This window comes from Ornithorhynchus anatinus, chromosome 8 (assembly GCF_004115215.2).
Source record: "Ornithorhynchus anatinus isolate Pmale09 chromosome 8, mOrnAna1.pri.v4, whole genome shotgun sequence".
NCBI lineage: Eukaryota > Metazoa > Chordata > Mammalia > Monotremata > Ornithorhynchidae > Ornithorhynchus > Ornithorhynchus anatinus.
Window position 1 is genome coordinate 3,042,335 of NC_041735.1, and position 26,439 is coordinate 3,068,773.

Genomic DNA, 26,439 nt, shown 5'->3' on the forward strand with positions numbered 1-26,439 from the left:
CACACACTTACACACATACTCTGGGCAGCCAAGTGTCCAAGGCTGGACCTACCGGCTATAAATACCCCCGGCCTGCCCCCAGCCCCTCTCTCCCATGAAACCCACTGGGCAAGAGAGGCAGAATATGCCCGAATTCTTAGGAAGTCCACCACCCAATTTTTCAGGAGATCGGCTGCCCAGTTTCAGGATTTAGAGGCTGCTGGGTCCATGGGGCAGTGATTATTTAATAATAAGAATGGTGATATTGTTAAACGCTTACTATATGTCAAGCACTGTACTGAGCTCTGGGGTAGAGGCAATACAATCGGGCAAGACACGGTCCCTGTCCCTCACGGGTTTAAAGTCTTAGAGGGGAGGTGAAGAACAGGTATTAAATCCCCATTTTACAGTTGAGGAGACTGAGGCACGTGACGTGAATTGCCCAGGATCACCCAGCAGGCCAGTGGTGGAGACGGGATTGGAAACAAGGCTCGGGCTCTTTCCCCTGGGCCCCGCTGCTTCCGAGACCTTCATGGATACCGGGCCTGAACAGGAGGGATTCTGATTTCTCCTGATAGTTGCTGTCATCACAGGTTCTGTAGCAGGAGGGTCCCCCCAAACGGCACAAGGACCCCCACAGAGTGCAAGGACCCCCAGAGAACACAAAGTCCCTAGGAGAGCATGAAGGGCCCCCCCAAGAGCACAAGGACCCCCACAGAGCACTGCGCTCCCAGAGAGCGACTTCAAGAGGACAGCCGGGTTTCCCCTCAGAGAAGCAGCGTGGCTCAGCGGAATGAGCGCGGGCTTGGGAGTCAGAGGGCATGTGTTCGAATCCTGGCTCGTGACACTTGTCAGCTGCGTGACTTTAGGCAAGTCACTTCGCTTCTCTGGGTCTCAGTTACCTCATCTGTAAAATGGGGATTGAGACTGAGCCTCACGTGGGACAATCTGATTACCCTGTATCTACCCCAGCGCTTAGAACAGTGCTCTGCACACAGTAAGCGCTTAACAAATACCAACCCTGGAGCACCGTCTAGGGTTTGGACACTTGGCTCCTCTGGTGCCGCAAAGTCTTAATGAAGGCACATCTCCGCCAAGAGACCTTCCCCGACTCCCACTCCCTTCTGCCACACCCTGTCTTGCTCCCTTTGCTCTTCTCCCCTCTCCCCACCCCAAAGCACTTATGTACATATCTGTCATTTTATTTATTTATATTGATGTCTGTTTATTTGTTTTGATGTCTGTCACCCCCCTCTAGACTGTGAGCTCACTGTGGGCAGGTATTGTCACTCTTTATTGCCGTATTGTACTCTCCCAAGTGCTTAGTACAGTGCTCTGCACACAGTAAGCACTCAATAAATAAGACTGAACGAATGAATGAAAGTTCGGGGTCCGTCCGGACAACAGATGGAATTCCGGGAGCTTCCGCTGGCGAGATGCCCCCCTAACCCCAGCCGCCCACCATCCACCCACCGTGTTCCCACAGAGAGGGCCAGAGGAGGAGAGACAAGTTGGCAGGCTGAGCCCCTTCCTCCAGCCGGGCCCGGATCTTGGCGGGGCGTTGGGCTCGCCGGATCCAGGGAGAGCTGGGGCCGGGATTCCAGGGAGAAGGCAGGTCGGGATGGAGGGGCCCGATGTCTTCTCACACTCCGGCTGGGGTCAGCCCCCGGGGAGACCGGACCCCAGGGCCTCCGCTCTACATCATGACGCTGAGTTCGTATTTCTCCATCTTGGTCATGACCTGTCCCTCCTGCTCCGCCTCCGGCTGGGGGAGCTGGATGGCGATGCACAGCTGGTAGACCAGCACGCCCAAGACTGCTCCCACCATCGGCCCCACCACCGGGATCCACCAGAAGTGGTTTCCAGCTCTGAAAGGGAGGAGGAAGAAGAATGGGGAGGTGTGGGGAAATGAGGGGGGGGAATCCCCGGCAAAGGGATCCCCCTCTGCCCAGCGGGGGTGTCTATGCTGACCTCCCAATCCCTGTCCTCCCCTCACCTCAGAGAGGTGGGGGAGAATTTCCCGAGACATTCCCACCTGCTGAACTGAGATTTTCTTCTTCCTCTTCCCCTCCAGGCTTCCCCCAACTCCAGAACAACTTGTGCTTCCCCGCAGGTCACGGGGCTAATGCGGACAAATTCTCCGAGAGGCCCAACCTTGCTCTGTGGACTGGGGAGGAGCACTATAGGACGGGGAAGAGCATGTGGAGCGGGAGCACTATCGGGTGAGGGAGGAGCATTCTTGGATAGTGCAGGGGCACTGAGTCATTTCACTTCTCTGCCTCTCTGTTACCTCATCTGTAAAATGGGGATTAAGACTGTGAGCCCCACGTGGGACAGGGACTGTCCCGATTTTCCTTGTATCCACCCCAGCACTTAGTACAGTGCCTAGCACAGAGTGAGCATTTGACAAATGTCACTATTATTATTATTATTTCAATAGTGGGAGCAGGAGGGAGAGTGAGGAGATGACAGTGGTGAAGGTGATGGGAAATATAAATTATTTATTGATATAAATATCCGTCTCCCCCTCTAGACTATAAACTCACTGCGGGCAGGGGTCGCAACTACCAACTCTGTTGAACTGTATGCTCTCAAGTGCTTAGTACTGTGCTCCGCACACAATAAATTACATAATGATGATGATAATAATAATAATGGCATTTGCTAAGCATTTGCTGTGTGCCAAGCACAGTTCTAAGCGGTGGGGTAGGTGTAGAAGCAGCGTGGCTCAGTGGAAAGAGCACGGGCTTTGGAGTCAGAGGTCATGGGTTCAAATCCCGGCTTGGCCACTTGTCAGCTGTGTGACTTTGGGCAAGTCACTTAACTTCTCGGTGCCCCAGTTACCCCATCTGTAAAATGGGGATTAAAACTGTGAGCCCCACGTGGGACAACCTGATTCCCTTGTGTCTACCCCAGCGCTTAGAACAGTGCTTGGCACATAGTAAGCGCTTAATAAATAAATACGGCAATATTATTATTATTATTCTTATGAGCTAATCAGGTTGAACACGGTCCCCTTGTTGGGCAGGGATTGTCTCTATCTGTTACTGAATTGTCCATTCCATGTGCTTAATACAGTGCTCTGCACATAGTAAATGCTCAATAAATACGATTGAATGAGCAGTCCCCGAGCCAAATGGGGCTCGCGCTCTTAATCCCCATTTTGCCGTTGAGGTAACTGAGGCACGGAGAAGTGCGGTGGCTTCTCTGAGGTCACAGAGCAGGCAAGTGGAGGATCCGGTGTTAGAACCCAGGTCCTTCTGTCCCCCAGGCCCGGGCTCTAGCCACGAAGCAGTGTGGCTCAGTGGAAAGAGCATGGGCTTGGGAGTCAGAGGTCATGGGTTCGAATCCCACTCTGCCCCTTGTCAGCTGTGTGACTGTGGGCAAGTCACTTCACTTCTCTGGGCCTCAGTTCCCTCATCTGGAAAATGGGGATGAAGACTGTGAGCCTCACGTGGGACAACCGGATGACCCTGGATCTCCCCCAGCGCTTGAACAGTGCTCTGCACATAGTAAGCGCTTAACAAATACCAACATTATTATTATTATTATTATTATTACTAGGCCACGCTGCTTCTCCCCTCAACCTGGATTCTGGATTCTCTTGGGCTTGAAGCCAGACTTCTTCCTGGGCTGGAAAGGCGGATTGTCCGCGTAGTTGGGGGTCAGAGAGTTGGGGGAAAGGTGGGATTCTGGTGGATCCCCCTTCTTGCTGTCCCCCACTGGCCTGCGATAGCCCGCCCTGGCCACCAGGTGGCACTGAGACCGCGCGGGAGACAGAGACAGAGATAGAGAGACACACACAGAGATAATAATAATAATAATATTCGTAGTTGTTCGGCGCTTACTATGTGCAGAGCACTGTTCTAAGCGCTGGGGGAGATACAGGGGAATGAGGTCGTCCCACGTGAGGCTCACAGTCTTCATCCCCATTTTACAGATGAGGGAACTGAGGCCCAGAGAAGTGAAGTGACTTGCCCACAGTCACACAGCTGACAAGTGGCAGAGCCGGGAGTCGAACCCAGGACCTCTGACTCCGAAGCCCGGGCTCTTTCCACTGAGCCACACATAATAATAATGTTGGTATTTGTTAAGCGCTTACTACGTGCAGAGCACTGTTCTAAGCGCTGGGGGAGATACAGGGGAATGAGGTTGTCCCACGTGAGGCTCACAGTCTTCATCCCCATTTTACAGATGAGGGAACTGAGGCACAGAGAAGTGAAGTGACTTGCCCACAGTCACACAGCTGACAAGGGGCAGAGTGGGATTCGAACCCATAACCTCTGACTCCCAAGCCCGGGCTCTTTCCACTGAGTCACGAGAGCCCCCCAAAACGGGGCTGAATGGGCCCACCTCGTTTTGAGGCTCCCTCCCCTGGCTGCCTGAGGACGCACTGAGACTTGGGGTCTCCAACTTGCCCCCCCCACAAAGGACGACGACCCTGCTCTCTCAACCTTTAAATTATATATGATAATAATAATAACGTTGGTATCTGTTAAGCGCTTACTATGTGCACAGCACTGTTCTACGCGCTGGGGGAGATACACAGTCATCGGGTTGTCCCCCGTGAGGCTCACAGGCTTAATCCCCATTTTACAGATGAGGTAACTGAGGCACGGAGAAGTGAAGTGATTTTGGCCACAGTCACACAGCTGACAAGGGACAGATCCAGAATTTGAACCCATGACCTCGGACTCCCAAGCCCGGGCTCTTTCCACTGAGCCAAGAATTACTTATTTATTCATGTTAATGTCTGTCTCCCCCTCTAGACTGTAAACTCGTTATAAGTAGGGAATGAGTCTGCCTACTTATTGTACTTATTGTACTCTCCCAAGCCCACTTAGTTCACTTAGTACAATGGTCTGAACATAAGAAGCTCTCAATAAATACCATTGATTGGATAATAATAATAATAATAACAGTAATAACTAATAATTTTGGTATTTATTAAGCGCTCTCTTTGTGCCAGGCACTGTACTAAGAGCTGGGGTGAGTACACCCCAGAAGCAGCAGCAGTGAGAAGCAGCGTGGCTCAGTGAAAAGAGCACGGGCTTGGGAGTCAGAGGTCATGGGTTCGAAACCCATTTCTGCCACTTGTCAGCTGTGTGACTGTGGGCAAGTCACTTCACTTCTCTGTGCCTCAGTTCCCTCATCTGTATAATGGGGATGAAGACTGTGAGCCTCACGTGGGACAACCTGATTACCGTATACCCCAGCACTTAGAACGGTGCTCCGCACATAGTAAGCGCTTAACGAATACCGACATTATTATTATTACATGGAAATCAAGTTGAACACAGTCCCTGTCCTTCACAGGGCTTACAGATGAGGTAACTGAGGCCCAAAGAAGTGAAGCGAATTCCCTAAAGCCACACGGCAGACAAATGGCAGAGCTGGGATTAGAACCCATGACCTTCTGACTCCCGATCCACTATGCCATGGTTGTGTCTGTTTCTTGTCTCTCTGTCTCAGGCTGTCTCTCTCTATCTCTGATCCTGTTCTCTCTCTATACCCCCTTCCGCTTGTCTCTGCATCTTATCTGCCTGACTCTGGCTCTATCGCTCTCTGTCTCTGGTCCAGTTCAGGACCCCAGTCAGGTCTTGGGGTGGAGTCATCCCCTTTCCCGAGGCAGGGGTCCGGTCCCACCCGGGTCCGAGCATCCTCTCCCGTGTGCTCCCACTCCCAACCCACTACCCAGAACGTGAATCGCAGAAGTTTTGCTTCCTTTTCCGCCCTCAAGGGACAATTCCCCAGTTAATGAGAAGGAAGGGGTGTGGGGGATTTGGGGGTGGGAAGCTGATTCGACCCTGGTTTGTTTTGTTTCGGGTGGGGGGAAAGAACTGATCTAGAGTCTGTGGGGCAGGGGGGGACCCCCATCCCCCACAGGAGTTAGGGGAGGAGGGAGCACAGAGCCTCTGCTCCAGCAACCAAGTCTCAACGGTTCGGGGGAAGCTCCACTGAGGGGTTGGGATCAGGATGGAGATAGGACCGGGATCGGGGCTCGGGGGACTGTAGGACAGTGGGAGGACTGTGGGAGGAGAGATTGAGGGAGGAGAGGAGGTGTCTACATCTCAACAGAGAGAGACACCATGGTGCTCCTCGATTCCTGCCCTCTCCCTACTTCTCTAACTTGCCTTCCTCTCCGTCTCCCTGTCTTCCTTCTTGCCCGCCTCCCTGCCTCCCTGCCCGCTTCCCTCGGCCCCTTCGTCCCCCCGTGGTCAGGCACTCACGTGAAGACCTCCAGCCCCCACCCGGCCACCGCGGTGAAGACCCTGGGGCCCAGGTCCCGGGCCGGGTTCATGGCACAGCCGCTGTTCAGCCCCAGAGAGGACGCAAGAACAACGATGAGCAGTCCGATGACGATCGGCTCCAGGCCCCTGGGCACCCCCAGGTTCCTGGTGTCGAAGACGGCGAAGATCACCAGGATCAGGAAAGTGGTGGACGCCACCTGGATGGGAGCAGGGGAGAAGGGGTGAGCCAGATCCTCGGGGGGGAGAGGGCTGGGCGAGTCGGTATTGAGCGGTAAGGAAGGAAAGGCACAGGATGCAGCAGCGAAGACTTCAGGTTGACTAAAAGAAGGCCTTCCTGATTCTTGGGTTGGATGGTGGAGAAGAGATTCCCGAGGGAAGCTGTGGAGATCCAGGCTGGAAAAAACAAGATACCCACCCCCGCTCCTCCCCCTTAGACTAGGAGCCCCACCGAGGACAGGAGCTGTGTCCAATCTGTCTCATGGCAACCCTAGCGCTTACTAAGGTGCTTGTCACACAGTAAGCGCTTATCCACTCTTTTCTGTTCTGGCTGGAGGCAGGAGATTGACTCTGACGGTCTCTCGGGGTCCTTGCCGGCCCAGGGGGTTGGGATTCGCCCCCCCCCCCCCCCGAGGTCAAGGGGCTTGTTAGCTGGACGGACGGATGGACAACGGATGTAGTCTTTGTTGTGGAGGACTCAGTTTTGGGTGAGAGGAGAGAGATGCCACAGGACCCTCCTGCCCACCTCCTCCTTCCCTCCCCTTCACCCACACATACTTGGTCCACGAACGCGTTTGCCGGGGACAGGTACCCGGCCGGGTATGTGGCAAAGATGAAGGCCGTGGCATTTTCTCCGGTGATGAGTAGCTCTCCTTCGGCGAAGGCCATGAGGGCATCTGCAGGAGAAAGAGCTCCCCCCCCTGAGTGCCCTGACCACCGCTCCCCCCGCCCCGAGTGCCCTGCACACCCACATCCTCCCCCCACAGGGTCTGCATCGCTAACAAAGTCTCCCACTGGCCCATCCCCTGGGCAAGGAGCAGGGGTGCCATCTCCCTAGGTGGGCAGGGAGCGGGACCTGAAAGGGACTGAGGGTGAGGGGAGGGTGGAGGTACCCACCTGGGATCTACCCAGGACCCACCTTCCACTGTTACCTCTGCCAACTTCCATGACTGCTGAAATACCCAAGAACAGTGTGGGCTTTGGTGGCTTTTCCTACCCACCATAGGCCGGGTAGACCAAGCCATACTACCCTCTCCCAACCCCACTGGTGGAGGTGGGACTGGCCCCCTCACCACCACCCCCAACCCTCGTGGGGTACCCTGGTCCTGTCAGCAACGGGAGCTTCCGAGGAGACTGGAGGCCTGCAGTCCTGGGAACTCCCACTGTGCCACTTCCCGCCATTCCTTTTCCAGGGAGCCTTCCCTGATTTGCCCCCACCCCCGGCCTTAGGGTTGCATGTCACAGCTCAACACCCCCTACCCTGCAGCTCCCCAGAGGCCGAGAGCAGTCTGGTCTGGAGTCAGGAAGGATCCCGGGGGGAGAGAACAGCCCCCCGCCCCAGGTGAGGAGGGGGAACTGGGGACCCCACCGCCCCCGGGCAGGTCCCGCCTCACCGTAGTAGATGCCGAAGAGCAAGGCGGCCCCGGTGAAAGCCCCGAGGAACTGGGCCGCCACGTAGAATGGCAGCTTGAGCCAAGACATCCGGCCAGAGAGGCACATGGCGAAGGACACGGCCGGGTTGATGTGGCCGCCTGGGAGGGAGATCGGAGAGGGAGCGGAGAGGGGGTTCGTGAGTCAGTGGACCCGGCCGAGTGGGAGGGAGGAGGGGGAGGGCCGAGGAGGGGCTCAGAATAAGAGCCTCGGCCTGGCCAACTTCGAGGATCGAACCACCGATGGAGCAAACTCGGGGCCAGAGGTCAACTTTGGAGGCAAGGTGGTCCAGTGGTAAGAGCACAGGTCCAAGAGGCAGAAAACACAGGTCCTAGTCTTGACTAATCCCGGCTTTGATACTCTCCTCCCCTCACCCCTCCATCGTTGACACTCTTATCCTTAAGCTCTGCCCCCTCCCCTTTCTGTAATTTATCCTCAGGTCTCCGGGCTCCTGGAGCTTCAGAAGAACCAAACACAAGGTTTGTTTTTTAATCCCCAAACCCGGGGAGGGTGCGAGTCAAAGCCAGAGTGGGGGGGGGGGGTCTGTGCCTGGAAGAGCGGGGGTAGGGAAGGAGAACGGAGAAAGGGAAGAGTCACTCACCGGATATGCCCCCGGTCACATAAATGGCCATGACCACGGCCATGGCAAAACCCACATTGATGGTCACTATGTTGCCCAGCTGCCCCCGGCTGAGGACGGCTTGGGCCACGGACCCACACCCGAGCACCTGGACCGAAGCAGAAGACCGTGCAGCCATTAGTTGTTGGTTTTTTTATGGTATTTGTTAAGCGCTTACTATGTTCCAGGCACTGAACTGAGCTCTGGGATACCTACAAACTAATCAGGTTGGACACGGTCCCTGTCCCATGTGGGGCTTGCAATCTTAATTTCCATTTTTCAGATGAGGTCACTGAGGCCCAGAGAAGTCAAGTGACTTGTCCAAGGTCACACAGCAGACAAGTGACAGAGCTGGGATTGGAAGTCAGAAGGCCCGTGCTTTATCCACTAGACCACACTGCTTTTCTTATCTCTCTACCTTGCAGCCTCCACTAAAAGGACACCTTCTCTTTCCCTTCCCTGGTCTCACTTCCCCCTTCCCCCCCAACTCCGACCACAACTTTCCACCCCCTCCTTACTCTCACCCCACTCCCACCTTACATACATATCTTTCTGCTCCATTACTTCCTCACATCTGCAGTTTATTTTCAGGTCTCTCTCCCCAGACAGACTGTAAGTTCCCGTAAGGATCACGTCTTCTAACCCTAGCGTACTCTACCAAGTGCTTAGGACAGTGCTGGGCGCACGGTAGACCGTAAACTTCTGGAGGGTAAGGATTGGCCTACTAACTCTATGGTACTCTACCAAGTGCTTAGTGTGTTAGAATGTGTTAGAATGTGTTAATGTGTTAGAATGACAGCGAGCCTGTTTGTGTGGGGCCGAATGTGCATTTGGGGGTGTCGGTGTGCGAGAGCGTTGTAGTAACAGTGAGGATGGGATGGAGGCAACCGGTGTGCTTTGTGACTGGGAGACAGGGTGAGGGGTGATTTGATTGTGGGAGTGTGTAAATGGGTGCGAATGTGAGGCGGTGTGTGTGAATGTGTGAATCCATTAGAGTGAGAGTCCGCTTGTGCGTATGAGCTTGGGCGTGAGTGTGTGTGAATGTGGAAGAGCGAGATTGGGTGGCTGGTGTTGTGTAACAGCGAGGTGTGAGCGGAGAAAGGTGTAGAGAGCAGAGTTTGGGAGGGAGGTGGAGGCGGGAACGAGGAGGCAGGGAAGGGGGAGATGGGAAAACTGGGAGAGGAGGGGAGGGATGGATTTCTCTCTCCCTCTTTCCCCCGTCCCTCTCCCCTGTCCTCCCACCGTTCCTCTCTCAGATTCCCCATCTCCTCCTTTCCTGCCCCCACCGCTTGTCCCTCCCTGAGGCTCCAGCTCCAGCCGTGCCCAGAGTGGACCCCCAAGAACACAGCCACCTCTGGGGAGGAGCATTATCGTGGATTCATGGGTTCTAATCCCAGCTCCACCACTTGTCTGCTGTGTGGCCTTGGGCAAGTCACTTCACTTCTCCTGGCTTCGGTTCCCTCATCTGTAAAATGGGGATTGAGACCGTGAGCCCCGCATAGGACAGGGACTCTGTTCAACACAATTTGCCTCTATCTACCCCAGTGCTTAATACAGTGCCTGGCACATAGTAACTGCTTAACAAATACCACTTTACTATTATTATTATTATTCTCTTGGCCTCAGTTCCCTCATCTGTAAAATGGGGATTGAGACTGTGAGCCCCACATAGGACAGGGACTGTGTCCAACATGATTTGCCTGTATCCACCCCAGCGCTTAGTACATTACCTGGCACAAAGTAAGCTCTTAACAAATACAATTACTATTTTCATTATTATCTGGGAGTCATGTTTCCCTCTGGACTGTCAGCTCGCTGTGGGCAGGGAACGCGTCTGTTTATCGTTATATGGTACTCTCACAATCGCTTAATGTCGTGCTTTGCACTCAGTAAGTGCTTGATAAATACTATTGAATGAATGAATGAATGAATGAATAACTGGCCGACTTTCCGGTGGTCTGGAGGGCCGCCCCTTCTTGGCCCACTTCCTTCCCTCCTCCAACCTTGGCCCAGACTCCCCCGACCCCCCTCCCCAGGTCTCCCCTGGCCTCCCCCGGTCTCCGTCCCTGCCTCCCTGGGCCTTGACGCTCTTGGAGAAGTGTCGATGATACTGTGCAGTGCCTCCTCTCTCCCCTCCTTTCCCCTCCGGCTACACCTCCCCCGTCCGGCTGCTGCCCCTGGCAGACCTGCGCTTCCTGGTGGCTCCCGGGGGACCCCCCGGCCAGAACTGGAGATGGGAAGGGGGGAGATCTGCCTAACCCAGCGGAGAAGGTTTTCCCTCTCTTTCTGTGTCTCCCAACTCTCTGTCTCCCTCTCTGCTACTGTCCGTCCCCCACAGGAGAAAGAAATGCAAAAAATCATCAAAGAGGCAGAGGTGGGGCCGGAGTTGGGGGAGATGAACTCTCTGTTCCCCCTAAATAAGCCCCTTTCCCTCCTGCCACCTGCAGCCGCATAGACTCGACCCCGAACCCTGGGAGTTCTGGTCTGGGCCTAGGTCTTCTCTCTCCCAGAAGGGGTTCACGGTTGGCCTGTTGGCACACCCATCTTCTTCCAAAATATGGCCAGGTTTCTGGGAAGGGGGCGGTCAGGGGTCGAGCGTCAGACCCAAAGGGTGGGGGAAGGAGTCGGGAGGTATGGCTCCAGAGAGGATAGCATGGAGTTCTTTTAAAACTACCTTCTGGGCAATTAAGCTTTCTCAGCCGGAACGAAAAAGTAGCCACCCTGATCCGAGATGACAGACTCACCAGGCAGGATGTCCTCCTAGACACTCACGTGCGTGATTACGGATGGACCGAGCATTCAACGCCCCCCCCGCCCCCCGCCCCCTCCATACCTGACTTTCCCTTTCCCCATAGTGACCCGGCCCAAACCATCCCGCACCCCAACTCTCTTCCCCAGTGAACCAGCACAAACCATCCAATACTCCTCAAGACTGTAAACTCACTGTGGACAGGGAATGTGTCAGTTTATTGTTGTATTGTCCTCTCCCAAACACTTAGTACAGTGCTCTGAACACAGGAAGTGCTCAGTAAATGTAATTGAATGAATGAATGAATGAATGAATGAATGAATACCCCCAACTGTCCCCTCTCCAACCCTGTCTCTCCCCCAGTGACCCAGCATGGACCATCCAATATTCCCAACTCTGGGGAAGTCTAGGGAAGCAGCATGGCTCAGTGGAAAGAGCACAGGCTTGGGAGTCGGAGGTCGTGGGTTCTAATCTCGGCTCTGCCGCTTGTCAGCTGTCTGATTTTGAGCAAGTCACTTAACTTCTCTGTGCCTCAGTTATCTCATCTGTCAAATGGGGATTAAGACTGTGAGCCCCACGTGGGGTAACCTGACTACCTTGTATCTACTCCAGGGATTAGAACAGTGCTAGGCACACAGTAAGCGTTTAACAAATACCATTATTATTATTATTATTAACTCTTCCTTCTCCATCCCTGATTCTCCCTCAGTGACCCAGCACAGTCCATCCAACAGCCTGACTCTCCCCTGAAAGAGACCCACGATGAGATAAGCAGAGGGGCCTTCCCCTCCTCCTCCTTTCCAAATTATAATAATAAAAATGGTATTTCTTAAGCGCTTACTATGTGCCAAGCACTGTTGTAAGCACTGGGATAGTTACAAGGAAATCATATTGTCCGACTTGGGGCTCACAGTCTTAATCCCCATTTTCTAGATGAGGTAACTGAGGCACAGAGTGGCTTGCCCATCACACAGCAGTCAAGCGGCGGAGCCAGGATCAGAACCCACGACCTCTGACTCCCAAGCCCGGGCCGTTTCCACTGAGCCAAGCTGCTTCTCTACCGAGGTGACCGGATCAAAGAGAGGCATCTCACCGTCCTCGTCGGCTGGACCTTGGATTTGCAGCTGGAAATCGTCTAAGGAAAGGCCCCACCCTTGTCCCTGTGTTCGGGGAGGGACTGGGGCAGGGGAAGAGTTAACCGTAGCTTAGGTTTGGATGAGATCTCCGACTATATTAATAATGATGATATTTTTTAAGCCCTTACTATGTGCCAAGCACTGTTCTAAGTGATGCTCTCAGCCTCAGATCGCAGCTTCTTCCCCTCTCCGGCTCCTGCCCCTTCCTGAATCCCTGTCCCCGTTTCCCGCCGCCGCACACGACTGGATGGGCTGTGATCCGATCTGGCCTCCTCACCACACTGGGGCCCAGAAAGTCACGGGGGGTGGTAGGGAAGGTGCAGGGGAAGCCTGAGGAGCTTACAAAAAGTTAGGAGTACCAGGAACCCTCGGGTGTGGACTCCCTCAACTTTCCTTTGGAAAACTCCATTGCCAAAGTGGCGCTCACCCCCGATCAATCGCGTAATAATAATAATAGTAACGAAGGTATTTGTTAAGCACCTACTATGTGCCAAGGACTTTTCTAAGCCCTGGGGTAGATACAAGGTAATCAGGTTGTCCCACGTGGGGCTCTCAGTCTTTCATCCCCATTTTCCAGATAGGAGGTAACTGAGGCACAGACAAGTGGCGGAGCCGGGATCAGAACTCCCGTCTTCTGACTCCCAAGCCCGTGAACCTACCACTAAGCCATGCTGCTTCTCAATTTATTGAACGCTTACTGTGTGCAGAGCACTGTACTAAGCACTTGGGAGAATACACTGGAACAGAGTTGGTAGACGCCTTTCCCCCATTATCCCAACCACCCTCCTCCTCTCCATCACCCATCCTCATGATAACAACTATGACATTTATTAAAGCTCTTACTCGGGCCGCAGACACTGTTAAGGATGCAAGATAATCAGGTCGGACACAAATCCCTGCCCCCTGTGAGACTCCAGGTCAAAGAGGGAGGGAGAACAGGTACCTTAATCAATCAATAGCATCTGGAGAGAGCCACTTAGCACAGACACTGGGCTAAGCGCTTGGGAAAATACAATAGTGTTAGTCCTGATCCCTCTTTTCAAGGAGGTCGTAAGGAGGTAGAAAAGATATTTTATATCCAAGGAGCTTGTAAGGAGGGAGAACAGGTATTTTATATCCATTTTACATAGGTGGAAACCACAGAGGTTAATAATAATGTTGGTATTTGTTAAGCGCTTACTATGTGCAGAGCACTGTACTAAGCACTTGGAATGAACAAGTAGGCAACAGATAGAGACAGTCCCTGCCGTTTGACGGGCTTACGGTCTAATCGGGGGAGACGGACAGACAAGAACGATGGAGATAGAGTCAAGGGGAAATTTATAGGGTAATCAGGTTGTCCCACATGAGGCTCACAGTCTTAATCCCCATTTTACAGATGAGGTAACTGAGGCACAGAGAAGTGAAGTGACTTGCCTAAAGTCACCCACCTGGTAAGTGGCAGAGGCAGGATTAGAGTCTTTGACCTCTGACTCCCAGGCCCGTGCTCTTTATAATAATAATAATGTTGGTATTTGTTAAGCGCTTACTATGTGCCAAGCACTGTTCTAAGCGCTGGGGTAGATACAAGGTAATCAGATTGTCCCATGTAGGGTTCACAGTCTTCATCCCCATTTGACAGATGAGGTAACTGAGGCACAGAGAAGTGAAGTGACTTGTCCTCAGTCACACAGCTAAGTGGCAGAGCCGGGATTCAAACCCATGACCTCTGACTCCCGAGCCCGGGTTCTTTCCACCGAGCCACACTGCTTCTGGCCAAGGTGACCCAGCGGGCCAGGGGCAGAGCCCGGACCGGAAGGCGGCTTTCCTGACACCTGGATCCTGGCTCCTTCCATTAGGCGCTGCTAGTCTTGCTGGCCTCGGGCCCCCTCCCTCACTGGTGACTCCCAGAGTCCGGGGAGCCCGCTCTGTCCCTGGGGCGCAGGGGGTGGACAGGTTGACTTTGAGTCAGGGTCCACCCCAGGCCGGTGGGCTTCAAGGGGAAGTGGAGGCAGGATCACCTTTGCAACCCGTGCTGGAAGGAACCTTGAAAGGTCATCAAGTCCCTCCTCCTGCCTCCGGGCAGGTCCCTTCACTCCCTCCCAGCCAGACAGGACTACTTCACTCGGAAGGGGCTCTATCATTTTCCGGTGGATAGAACGTGCCCCTGGGAGTCAGGGGGACCTGGGTTCTAATCCCGGCTCTGCCACTTGTCTGCTGTGAGACTTAGGACAGGTCCCTTCACTTTTCTAGGCCTCAGTTACCTCATCTGTAAAATGGGGATGAAGACTGTGAGCCCCTTGTGGGACAGGGACCGTGCCCAACCTGACTACCTCGTATCAGAGAAGCAGCGTGGCTCAGTGGAGAGAACCTGGGCTTGGGTGTCAGAGGTCATGGTTTCGAATCCCGCCTCTTCCACTTGTCAGCTGTGGGACTGTGGGCAGCTGTGAGCCTCACGTGGGACAACCTGATGACCCCGTATCTCCCCCAGCGCTTAGAACAGTTCTCTGCGCATAGTAAGCGCTTAACAAATGCCAACATTATTGTTATTATTATTATTATCCACCCCCGCGTTTAGAACGGCGCTTGACGTATGAACAAACACTATTATTATTATTTTTGATGATGTCTCTGACCTAAATCCTTCCCGCTGCAACTGGAGGCCGATTTCCTTTGCCTAGATGGAGGTGGGAGGATTGATGGCCTCTGACCAGGTCTCCCCGTTCCACTCGCCCCCTCGCTACACCTCAGACAGTGCCTTAGCCGGTCTTTGCTCTCTCTCTCTCCACCAACGCCAACCCCAATCTCTCTTGCCCCCACCTGGGCCGGGACCGGCCAGGCCTGTTGCCCTGGGAGGCTCCCATCCAGCCCGTCCCTCTCGTTCCGAGTGATCTCCCGGCCAAGATTCCCACTGCTCGGGTCTCCAGCCATTTCTCAGAGCCCCCCAGGGAATGCGGGCCAAGCACACAGACCGAAAGCCAGGAGTCCCGGGTTCCAGCCCTGCAGCACGGCTAGTGGGTAGAGCACGGGCTTGGGAGTCAGAGGGTGTGGGTTCTAATCTAGGCTCTGCCACCTGTCTGCTGGGTGACCTCGGGCAAGTCGCTTCGCTTCTCCGTGCCTCAGTTACCTCATCTGTAAAATGGGGATTGACACTGCCAGCCCCATAGGGGAAGCAGCGTGGAGCAGTGGAAAGAGCCTGGGCTCCGGAGTCATCAGGGGTCATGGGTTCGACTCCCCGCTCTGCCACTTGTCAACTGTGTGACTGTGGGCAAGTCGCTTAACTTCTCTGTGCCTCAGTTACCTCATCTGTAAAATGGGGATTAACTGTGAGCCTCACGTGGGACAACCTGATTACCGTATATCTACCCCAGCGCTTAGAACAGTGCTCTGCACATAGTAAGCGCTTAACAAATACCAACATTATTATTATTATTATATGGGACCGGTACTGTGTCCAACTCGATTTGTCTCTATCTACCCCAGCGCTTAGTACAGTGCCTGGCACATAGTAATCCTTTAACAAACACCATCATTATTATTATTATTTTCCATGCCTCATCTCTAAAATGGGGATTTAAACTGTGAGTCCCCTGTGAGGCAGGTACTGTGCATTGTGTCCCTTGTAATAATAATAATAATGTTGGTATTTGTTAAGCGCTTACTATGTGCCGAGCACTGTTCTAAATGCTGGGATAGATACAGGGTCATCAGGTTGTCCCACGTGAGCCTCACAGTTAATCCCCATTTTACAGATGAGGTAACTGAGGCCCAGAGAAGTTAAGTGACTTGCCCACAGTCACACAGCTGACAAGTGGCAGAGCCGGGATTCGAACTCATGACCTCGGACTCCCAAGCCCGTGCTCTTTCCACTGAGCCACGCTGCTTCTCTATCCCAGTAGCCTGTATCTATCCCACTGCTTAGAACAGTGCTTGGCACATAGTAAGCTCTTAATAAATGTCATAATTATTATTATTAGTACTCCTTAGGACTGCTGGGATGATAAAATGAGATCGCCTACATGAAAGCTCTTTGGAAAACTAAGCGTGCAATGCTGGAGGTGTGTTATTATTATCACACCTTTCGTCACCCCGCTCTCGAGAGTTCAAGAGCATGGTGGAAAGGCTAGAAAATGTTAGGGAGAGTTCTAGGAAGGTGGAAACGAGAAGGAGCAGGTCAACCCATAGAAAACAGAGCTGAGAGTCAGAAGACCTGGCTTCTAATCCCAGCTCCACCACTTGGCTGCTGTGTGTCATTTCACTTCTCTGGGCCTCAGTTTCCTCGTCTGTAAAATGGGGATACAATACCTGTTCTCCCTCCCTCTTAGAGTGTGAGTCCCATGCGGGACGGAGACTGTGCTGAATGTGATAGGATTGTGTCTACCCTAGCGCTTGGCACAGAGAAGTGGAAAGAGCACAGGCTGGGAATCAGAGGATGTGGGTTCTAATCCTCGCTCTGCCACATATCTGCTGTGGGACCTTGGGCAAGTCGCTTCAACTCCTCTGTGCCTCAGTTCCCTCATCTGTAAAATCGGGATGAAGATTGAGTCCCATGTGGAACAGGGACTTTGTCCATCCTGGTTACCTTATATCTACCCCAGTGCTTAGAACAGAGCTTGGCACATAGTAAGCGCTTAATACCACAGTTATTATTAGCAGTATTAAACACTTAACAGATACCACAGTGAAATTATTTCTGTTTGGCTCAGAGGGGACAAGGGGGCACTGTGCAGAACCCGCCCTCGACCCCATCGATTGACCCCCTTCCTAAAGTTATAAACAACAGCCCCCGCCCCTGGCCTGACGGAGAGCACCACCGGGCAACTTCAAAAGGAATCGACCTGTTTTAGAGGGCTTTCACCCCTGACTCTGGGAAGGCAGGCCGGTCTGGGGGGGACGGGGGTGCGGGGGGAGGGGAGGAACCCACTGCCCCATCCAAGGCGGGATGGTGCTCTCGGCCCCACGGTTCCACAAGGAATTATGAAACTCGTGTTCGTTGGAAGTTTCTCTCGTTTCCTCCTTTGTTATTTCTCTGGTAATATTGGGTAATTCCATTTGCCTCACTTTTCTGAACTTTAGTTGTCTTGCGAAACCCAAACGCGGCCCTCTCCCCCCCACCTTCTGGCAGCTTTAGGTTGTCCCCCTCTCCCCCATCCCTCGAGCCCCCCATCTTCACCCCTTCTGCGTTGGGCGTAACCCGGTCCCGGCAACCAAGAATGGGGAAGGGCCCTCCCTTCTCCAAGGTCAGGTACCACGTTGTATTTGAGCTCTTACTGTGTGCAGAGCATTGTACCAAGCGCCTCGTGGAGAGGCTTCGGGTCAGAGCCTAAACTCCTCAGGCCACCGCATGCGTGCATGTGTGTGCACCCTGAATGAGTGTCTGGGTGTGCGTGCACACGGGTCCCATGTGTTTGGGAGTGAACGCGTGTGTGCCTGAATGTGTGTCCCGATGGCCTCCTCCGCGCCTCAGACCCTTCATCGTGTGCAGCCTTGGTGGTGTTCGGGGGTGGACAGGACCCAACCGGCCCCGGGGCCCTTTCCCCGGGGGCATCGGGCTCATTGGGAAGCTGCCCCCTCTGCCTCAGATCCCCCAGTCCCTGGTGGGTTCCTGGGAGCGGGGCCAGGCTTGGAGGATTCTGGGCAGGAGCGGGAGCCAAGGCCCGGGAGAGAGAGCCCCAGAGCAGCCCTGTCCAGCTGCAAACTGAGGGCGAACCCCATCCCGACCTGAGGCCCGAGCCCCCTACCCCCAAGACCCTCGCAACCGCCACGACCCCTGCGACCTCCAGCTGCCCACTGTAACTGCTGGAGTCCAGGAACTCGGCCCCGTCGGCCCCCTGCACCACTGACCAGGGCCTCAAACCCACCCCCTTCCTCGAGAGACTCTGTTAGATAATCCCTGCCCACGACGAGCTCACGGTCTAGCGTACTGTACTTTCCGAAGGGCTTGGTACAGTGCTCTGCGCACGGTAAGCGCTTAATAAATACGATTGAATGGATTGAATGAATAAGCAGCCTGCTGTAGGAGGAAGGGGGAGGCAGAGAGATGGACAGAGAAGGAAACACAGAGGTGGAGAGACAGGCAGAGATAGAGATATAAAGAGACTGGGGCTCGGGGAGGGGGACTTTCAGTTCACCTCTAAATGAGGCCTTTTCCCTCCTGCCAACTGTAGCCATGTGGACACAACCCAGATCCCTGGGACTTCTGGTCTGGTCTGCCTGGGATCTGAGAGACAGGAGGAGATAGAAATATAAAGAGGTGAGGTAAATAATAATAACTGTGGTATTTGTTAAGTGCTTACTGTGTGCCCAGCACTGTATGAAGCCCTGGGGTAGATACAAGATAAGCAAGTCCCACATGGGGGCCACAATCTAGGCAGGAGGGAGGACAGGCATTCAATTCTTATTTTGCAGATGAGGGAACTGAGGCACAGGGATGTTAAATGAGTTGTTCGAGGTCATACAGCAGGTAAGCGGCGGAATCGGGAATAGAACCCAGGTCCTCTGACTCCCAGCCCTGTCCTCTTTCCACTAGACCACGATGCTTCTCTGAGAGAGAGACAGACAGAAATAAACTGAGAGATGCAAGTAGATAAGCAGAGGTAGATAGAGACAAGGGGAGAGAGAGGTGTAAAGAGACAGAGAAAGAAAAAAGGAGGGAGGGGCGGGAGAGACCTAATGAGATAGAGACAGGCAGAAATAAAGAGAGGTAGAGAGACAGAGAGGGATATGAAAAGTAACCCCGATTAGACTGTAAGCCTGTCAAAGGGCAGGGACTGTCTCTGTTACCAATTTGTACATTCCAAGCGCTTAGTACAGTGCTCTGCAAATAGTAAGTGCTCAATAAATTCTATTGAATGAATGAATGAGAGGTCTGTAGATCAATCAGTGATATTTAATGAGTGCTTACAGTGTCCACTGTACTAAGCATTTGGGAGAGTATAATAGAACAGAGTTGGTAGACCCGTTTCCGGCCTACAGCAGTTTACAGACTAGTGCAGGGGGAATGATGTAGTGAGACCGTCAGTCAGTCAGTCGTATTTAGCTTACTTTATGCAGAACACTGTACTACGTGCTTGGGAGACTACGATATAGCAATATAATAGACAGATTCCCTGCCCAGAGACAGACAGAGAGGGAGACAGAAATAGATGGAGAAAGAGAGATGTTAAGAGATAGAACTCTCACTGTTCCTAGATCTCGTCTATCGCCCCGCCGACCGCTCACCCACATCCCGCCTCTGGCCTGGAATGCCCTCACTCCTCGAATCCGGGAGACAATGACTCTCCCCTTCCTTCCCCCCAAAAGCCTTATTGAAGGCCCATCTCTTCCAAGAAGCCTTCCCAGACTGAGCCCCCCTTTCCTTTTCTCTCACTCCGTTCTGCATCGCCCTCACTCGCTCCCTTTAATCGATCCCCCTCACAGCCCTACAGCACTTATGTCCATATCTGCAATTTATTTATTTATATTAACATCTGTCTCCCCTGCTGTAGACTGTGAGGTCGTTGTGGTCAGGGAAGGTGTCTATTATTGTATTGTACTCTCCCAAGTGCTTAGTACAGCACTCTGCACATCGTTAAGAGCTCAAAAAATACTACTGAATGAAGAGAAAGTGAGAGACATGGACAGACAGAGGCAGAGGTCTCATTGGGCACCTTCTGATACTGATCAGGAAGAGAAGACCATTCAATCGTATTTATTAATAATAATAATAATGACGGTAATTGCCTTATCTGTTAAGTAATAATAATAATGTTGGTATTTGTTAAGCGCTTACTAGGTGCAGAGCACTATTCTAAGCGCTGGGGTAAACAAAGGGGAATCAGGTTGTCCCACGTGGGGCTCACAGTCTTAATCCCCATTTTACAGATGAGGGAACTGAGGCACAGAGAAGTTAAGTGACTTGCCCACAGTCACACAGCTGACAAGTGGCAGAGCTGGGATTTGAACTCATGAGCCCTGACTCCAAAGCCCATGCTCTTTCCACTGTGCCACGCTGCTTCTCAGTTAAGTGCTTACTGTGTGCCAGACACTGTACTGAGCTGGGCTGGATCCAAGCAAATTGGGTTGGACACAATCCCTGTCCCACGTGGGGTTCACAGTCTCAATCCCCATTTTACAGATGAGGTAACTAAGGTCCAGAGAAGTGAAGTGGCTTACCCAAAGTCACACAGCAGACAAGAGGCGGAGGCAGGATTAGAACCCATGACTTTCTGACTCCCAGGCCTGTGCTCTACTATGCCATGCTGCTTCTCTATTTATTGAGCGCTTACTGTGTGCAGAGCACTGTACTAAGCACTTAGGAGAGTACAATACAGCAATAAACAGACACATTCCCTCCCCACATCCCCCCCAAGTCCCCTGGGATGGACAGAAGGACCGTGGGTGCCACTTACGATCATGATGAGGGTCCCCAGGAACTCGGAGAGACTCTCCTTCGCCAGGCGGCTCTTGAGGACGAGCCTCTCCTTGAAGGTCCTTTCGCTCTTCCCCTCCGAGTCCTTCATCGTGGCCCCCGTCCGCTCCCCTCCCAGGACCAGCCGGGGACTCTGCTGTTCCTCCTCGCTCCCTTCTGAACTCTGACACCTTCCTTCGCCCATGGGCAGCGGAGGTTCTGACATCCGCTCACGGATTTATCGAGCCCTCCCGCAACACGGACTGTTCAAACATTGCCCCGACAAGGTTGGCGTGAACCTCCGCCGCCTCGGCGGCACCTTTTGCCCCCTGGTCCCTTGTGGGTGTGGCCCCCGGCCTGCACCCCGAGACCCAGGTTGAGGGGAGGGAGGGCAGATGAACCAATCCTGGAATTTTCTGGGGAACGCGCTCCCTCTCTCTTCTCCAGAAGACGAGAAAAGATAAGCCGAGGCTGAGCCGGAGGCTGTGGGCATCCGTCCAAGACAGATTTGTTGTGTTTCACAACCTCCAGCCTTTCTATGCAGAAATGGGTGGCCGGTGCGGGTGGGGGGTGGTTTGGATCGTAACAGTTCTCTTGGCCGCAGCGTAAACATCCTCCGAGGGGGGTTGGAGTCCGTCCTTCTTTGGTCAGTCGATCGATAGCACCGACTGATGATGATAATAATAATAATAATGGGACTTGTTAAGCGCTTACTATGTACACATGCTGAGTTGGATACAAGCTAATCAGGTTGGACACAGTCCCTGTCCCACAAAGGGCTCGCACTCTTAATCCCCATTTTACAGATGAGGTAACTGAGGCCCAGAGAAGTGATGTGACATTCCCAGGGTGGTGGAGCCGGGATTAGAACCCAGGTCCTTCAGACTCCCAGGCGCGGTCTCTATCCACAAAGCCATGCTGCTTCTCTACTTGAGCGCCTATTGAGTACTGAGCACTGTGCTAGGCCCTTGGGAGAGTATAATAGAGTTAATAAGCACCGCACCCTGTTCTCAGAAACCTGCGTTCTAGCTGGTTCATCTTCATTGTCTTTCTGTAGCTAGAGACAGATAAAATGATTGGGAAATAGCGGAGAGACCTCATCAGATAATAATAATCATGGTGTTTGTTAAGTGCTTACTAGGCATCGAGCACTGTACTGAGTGTTGGGGTGGATCCAGTGAGAAGTAGTGTGGACTAGAGGAGTCAATCAATCAATTGTATTTATTGAATACTTACTGTGTGCAGAGTCCTGTACTAACTGCTTGGAAAAGTAATAATAATGATGGTCTTTGTTAAGCACTTACTATGTACCAAGCACTGTTCTAAGCGCTGGGGTAGATACTAGGTAACAGGTTGTCCCACATGGGGCTCACAGTCTTCACCCTCATTTTACAGATGAGGTAACTGAGGCACAGAAAAGTTAAGTGACTTGCCCAAAGTCACACAACTGACAAGTGGCATAGGCGGCATTAGAACCCACAACCTCTGACTCCCAAGAGTGGACTCTTTCCACTAAGCCATGCTGCTTCTCGTACAAAAGTACAATACAACAACACTGGTGGACGTGTTGACCTCACAATCTAGATGGAGAGAAGGAGCATGGTCCTGGGGGTCAGAGGACCTGGCTTCTAATCCTGCTTCTGCCCCAGTCTGCTGTATAACCTTGGGCAAGTCACTTCACTTCTCTGTGCCTCAGTTCTTTCATCTGTAAAATGGGGATTCAATACCTGCTCTCTCTCTTACTTAGTCTGTGAGCCCAATGTGGGGCCTGATTATCTTTTATCTATTCCAGAGTTTAATAAAGGGCTTGACACAGAATAAACATTTCACAAATATCACAGTGCTACAAATAAATGCATGGCAATCAGGTCAGACACAGTCCCCCGCCCCGCACAGAGCTCACAGTCTAACCTCAGTTCAGGACGAGGTCAAGGGTTAAAACAAGCGGTGAGTTCTCGGGTCACCCCTTCACTGGGTCACCAAACAGGGAGTCCCCAAACTCAGTCTCCCCTACGCGGTCGAGGTACCGGGTTCAGGGGGGCAGAGGTGTCTCGTGTCCCCAGGAGTTTCCAGATGCGGGGGGTGGGAGAAACCAGCCACGACGCACTGGCCTCTCTGCCTCGCTCACACCTGGTCTCTGTCAAGAGAGCTTCGGAACCATCCAAAAAGAACAAAGAGTTTATGTCCAGTGTTGAAGGGAGTCTATATCAATCAATCAAAAATATTTATCGAGTGCCCGCCCTGTGCAGAGCACCGTACTAAGGCCTTGGGAGAATATAATAGAATAATACATACAGTTCTTAATAATAATCAGGGTCCTTGTTAAGAGTTTACTTGTGCCAAGCACTGTACTTAGCCCTGGGGTAGATACAGGTTGGTTGGGTCAGACAGAATCCCCGTCCCACGGGGGGGCTTGTGATTTAATTGAAAATAGATGAATAATTTGCATCCAGTGGTTGCAGGAGGAAGTTCAACTGAGAAAGTTCAAGGAAACACCTGTTGATAGCAGGATTGTGGGTGGTGGACAAAGGCAGAGAACGGCAGTCCAAAATGGGTCTTGGGGGGCACCTGGGGTTTGAGGAGCTACAGCCCCCCTCTTCTGTCTTCCCCTCCATATCTCATCTTGTCCTTGGGAGGGTGTTGTGTGAGGACAAGGGACCCCCCCGCATCCCTTTTTCTCTCCCTGTCCCCTGACTGACTTCCCCTCAGCCCACCCGGATTTTCTTTAAGATTCCGGGGGCAATGAACAGACACGGGAAGACTTTGAGAAACAGTGAGACCTAGTGAAAAGGGCCCAGGCCTGGAAGTCAGGGGACCTGGGTTCTAATCCCGTCTCCGCCACTTGTCGGCTGGGAGACCTTAGACTAGCCACTTCACTTTTCTATGGCCAGTGTCCTCATCTGCAAAATGGAGATTCAGAAATCTCCATTCTCCTGTTCTCCATTCAGCTCGGACTGTGACCCCCCTTGAAGTGGGACCGGAACTGGGTCTGACCTGATTATTTTGTATCTACCCAGGGCTTAGTACAGAGCGTGGTGCATAAAAAGTGCTTAACGAATACCATCATCATCATTAGCGGGTGGAAGGGTGAATTCTGGAGTTCTGGCGTGGTCCTCCTCGTCATCAGTAGTATTTATTGAGCACTTACTGTGTGCAGAGAACTGTACTAAGTGCTTGGGAGAGTATAATATGGCAGAGTTGTATCGTGACCACTGGAAAACTGGTCACTGCCACCCTCTCCCCCACAGACAACAGGTCTGGATCCTGTGCTCTTTGGGAGACAGGGCCTCAGCGGTCGGAAATCCAGGCTTTTGGGGCGTGTGGGCTGACTGGGTGGAGGGACTGGAGAGGGTGCCTGGTCTTGAGGGCTCCAGATGCATCCTTGGGGAACGGAATCCATGCCCACGTGGACATACATGTTGTTCACGGGGGCCTGTGGTGTTTCTAGCAGCCCCAGCAGCCCCTCGACTGTTTCTCACACACATGTGCTCACGAACACATGTCCACAAGCCTGACCGCCCACCCATAATTACCCGGCTCTCTCCTCCTCCCCGTGAGGGTAAACAAATAGAGAGCTGAGTGGATCCTGGCTTGGAACCTGCCTGGCGACTCCTTCCCTGCAGCTTCCCCCGTTCCCCCACTCTCCTCCCCACACCCCGAAACTGGAGGCTCGCGTGGGCCCCAGCCTGGGAGGACTGAGTCTCTCCCAGGGGAGGGAGGTTTTTGGGTTGCCCCGTCCGGAGGCAGGGGGATAGGCAAAATGACTTCCCCCGTGATTTCTCGGCCGGGCCCAGCAGGGCTCGGGTGGAGTAGAGGGAAGGGGGATGGAGAGCAAGCTGGGGTCCGGATGGATAGAAGGGTGGGCTTGCTACCCCAGTCACAGCTGCAGAAAGGGGAATTCTTGGGGGCTTGGGGACCCGGGGGGAGTTGGGATAGTCCACAGGGATGAGGAAGCTGGGGGACGAGGGGACTGGGGCTACGTTTTTATCGGTGCATCCATAATGGCCCTGGAATCCTGTCACCTTAGACCCCCCCCAAGGGCCTCCTCTTAGGGACAGTAGAATAATAACTGTGGTATTCATTGATGCCTGTCTACTTGTTTGGTTTTTTTTGTCTGTCTTCCCCTTCTAGACTGTGAATCCCTTGTTGGGTAGGGAATGTCTCTAATCTGTTGCCGAAATGTACTTTCCAAGCGCTTAGTAAAGTGTTCTGCACAAAGTAAGTGTGCAATAAATAGGATTGAATGAATGAAGTGCGTACTATGTGCCAGGCACTGTACTAAGCGCTGGGGAGGGATACAAGCAAATGGGGTTGCTCATATTCTGTGTCGCACATGGGACTCACAGTCTCAATCCCCATTTTCTGGATGAGGTCACTGAGGCCCAGAGAAATGAAGTGACTTGCCCAAGATCATACAGCAAACAAGTGGTGGAGCTGGGATTAGAACCAATGATCTTTTGGCTACCAGGCCCGAGCTCCGTCCGCTACGCCCTACTGCTTCGTGTCTGGAGCCATTGTTGTGTGCAGACTAACTTGTCCTTCCCATGTCCCTGCAAACCCAGGTGCTGGAGCTGAGCCATGGAACTCGGAGGCGGGAGCAGTGGCAGAGGGAAAATGGCAGAGGAAATCAAAGATACTGGACATAAAGTCTTCCAGTGTCCATGTCACAGCTGAAAATTAGACAGTCCATTAGGAAACTGGGGGACTGGCCACCTTAATGAGAGAGGCACGAAGAGAAAGACAGAGACAGAGAGTTCAAGAGAGGCAAAGAGACAGCTAGAGAGTCGGAGAGAGAGGAAAGCAGCATGGCTCTGGGGAAAGAACCCGGTCCTGGGAGTCTGTTGTATGACCTAGGGCAAGTCACTTCACTGTGCCTCAGTTACCTCATCTATAAAATGGGGATTAAAGATGTGAGCCACAGGTGGGACACGGACTGTGTTCGACCTGATTGTCTTGTACCTACCCCATTGCTTAGTTCAGTGCCTGGCACATAGTAAGTGCTTAATGAATACTATAAAAAAACCCAACAGAGACAGAGATCAAGAGGGACAAAGAAAGGCAGAGAGAACAAAACAGATAGAGAGATACAGAAAGTGTGGCTTGGTGGAAGCAGAGAGATACAGAGATTCAGTGAGAAGCAGTATGGCTTAGTGGATATAATAGGGACCTGGGAGTCAGAAGGTCATAGGTTCTAATCCCTGCTCTGCCACATATCTGCTGTGGGACCTTGGGCAAGTCACTTTACTTCTCTGGGCCTCAGTTACCTCATCTGTAAAATGGGGATTAAGAGCGTGAGCCTTACGTGGGACAGGGACTGTGTCCAACCTAACTTGTATCTCTCTCGGTGCTTAGAACAGTGCTTGGCAAATAGTAAGCATTTAACGAGTAACATAATTATTATTATTATTAGAAAGGCAGAGACATTCATTCATTCATTCAATTGTATTTAATAATAATAATAATGATGATGGCATTTGTTAAGCGCTTACTGTGTGCAAAGCACTGTTCTAAGCAGTGGGAGGGATACAAAGTGATCGGGTTGTCCCACGTGGGGCTCACAGTCTTAATCCCCATTTTCCAGATGAGGTAACTGAGGCCCAGAGAAGTGAAGTGTCTTGCCGAAAGTCACACAGCTGACAAGGGGCGGAGCTGGAATTAGGACCCGTGATCTCTGACTCCCAACTCTGTGC

General features: G+C 52.7%; 1 protein-coding gene across 1 annotated transcript; it reads right to left on the reverse strand.

Annotated features, from left to right (window-relative positions):
- Positions 1 to 1,253: 1,253 nt before the first annotated feature.
- Positions 1,254 to 21,137, reverse strand: AQP9 (aquaporin 9). The gene is made up of 6 exons (XM_029070114.2): positions 20,751 to 21,137; positions 8,479 to 8,605; positions 7,841 to 7,978; positions 7,005 to 7,123; positions 6,210 to 6,427; positions 1,254 to 1,847 (listed from the first exon to the last, which is right to left on the reverse strand). Exons 1-6 carry the CDS (start codon positions 20,973 to 20,975, stop codon positions 1,676 to 1,678), a joined length of 999 nt encoding a protein of 332 aa, XP_028925947.1. The 5' UTR covers positions 20,976 to 21,137; the 3' UTR covers positions 1,254 to 1,675.
- Between the last annotated feature and the right edge of the window lie 5,302 nt (positions 21,138 to 26,439).

Coding starts and splice junctions, on each gene's coding strand:
- AQP9 (XM_029070114.2), bottom strand. CDS start 20,975: ATGTCAGAACCTCCGCTGCCCATGGGCGAAGGAAGGTGTCAGAGTTCA. Junction 6,428..7,004: donor CAAACGCGTTCGTGGACCAA/GTATGTGTGGGT, acceptor GCTCCCATCCAG/GTGGCGTCCACCACTTTCCT. Junction 1,848..6,209: donor TGGGGGCTGGAGGTCTTCAC/GTGAGTGCCTGA, acceptor CCTCCCTTTCAG/AGCTGGAAACCACTTCTGGT.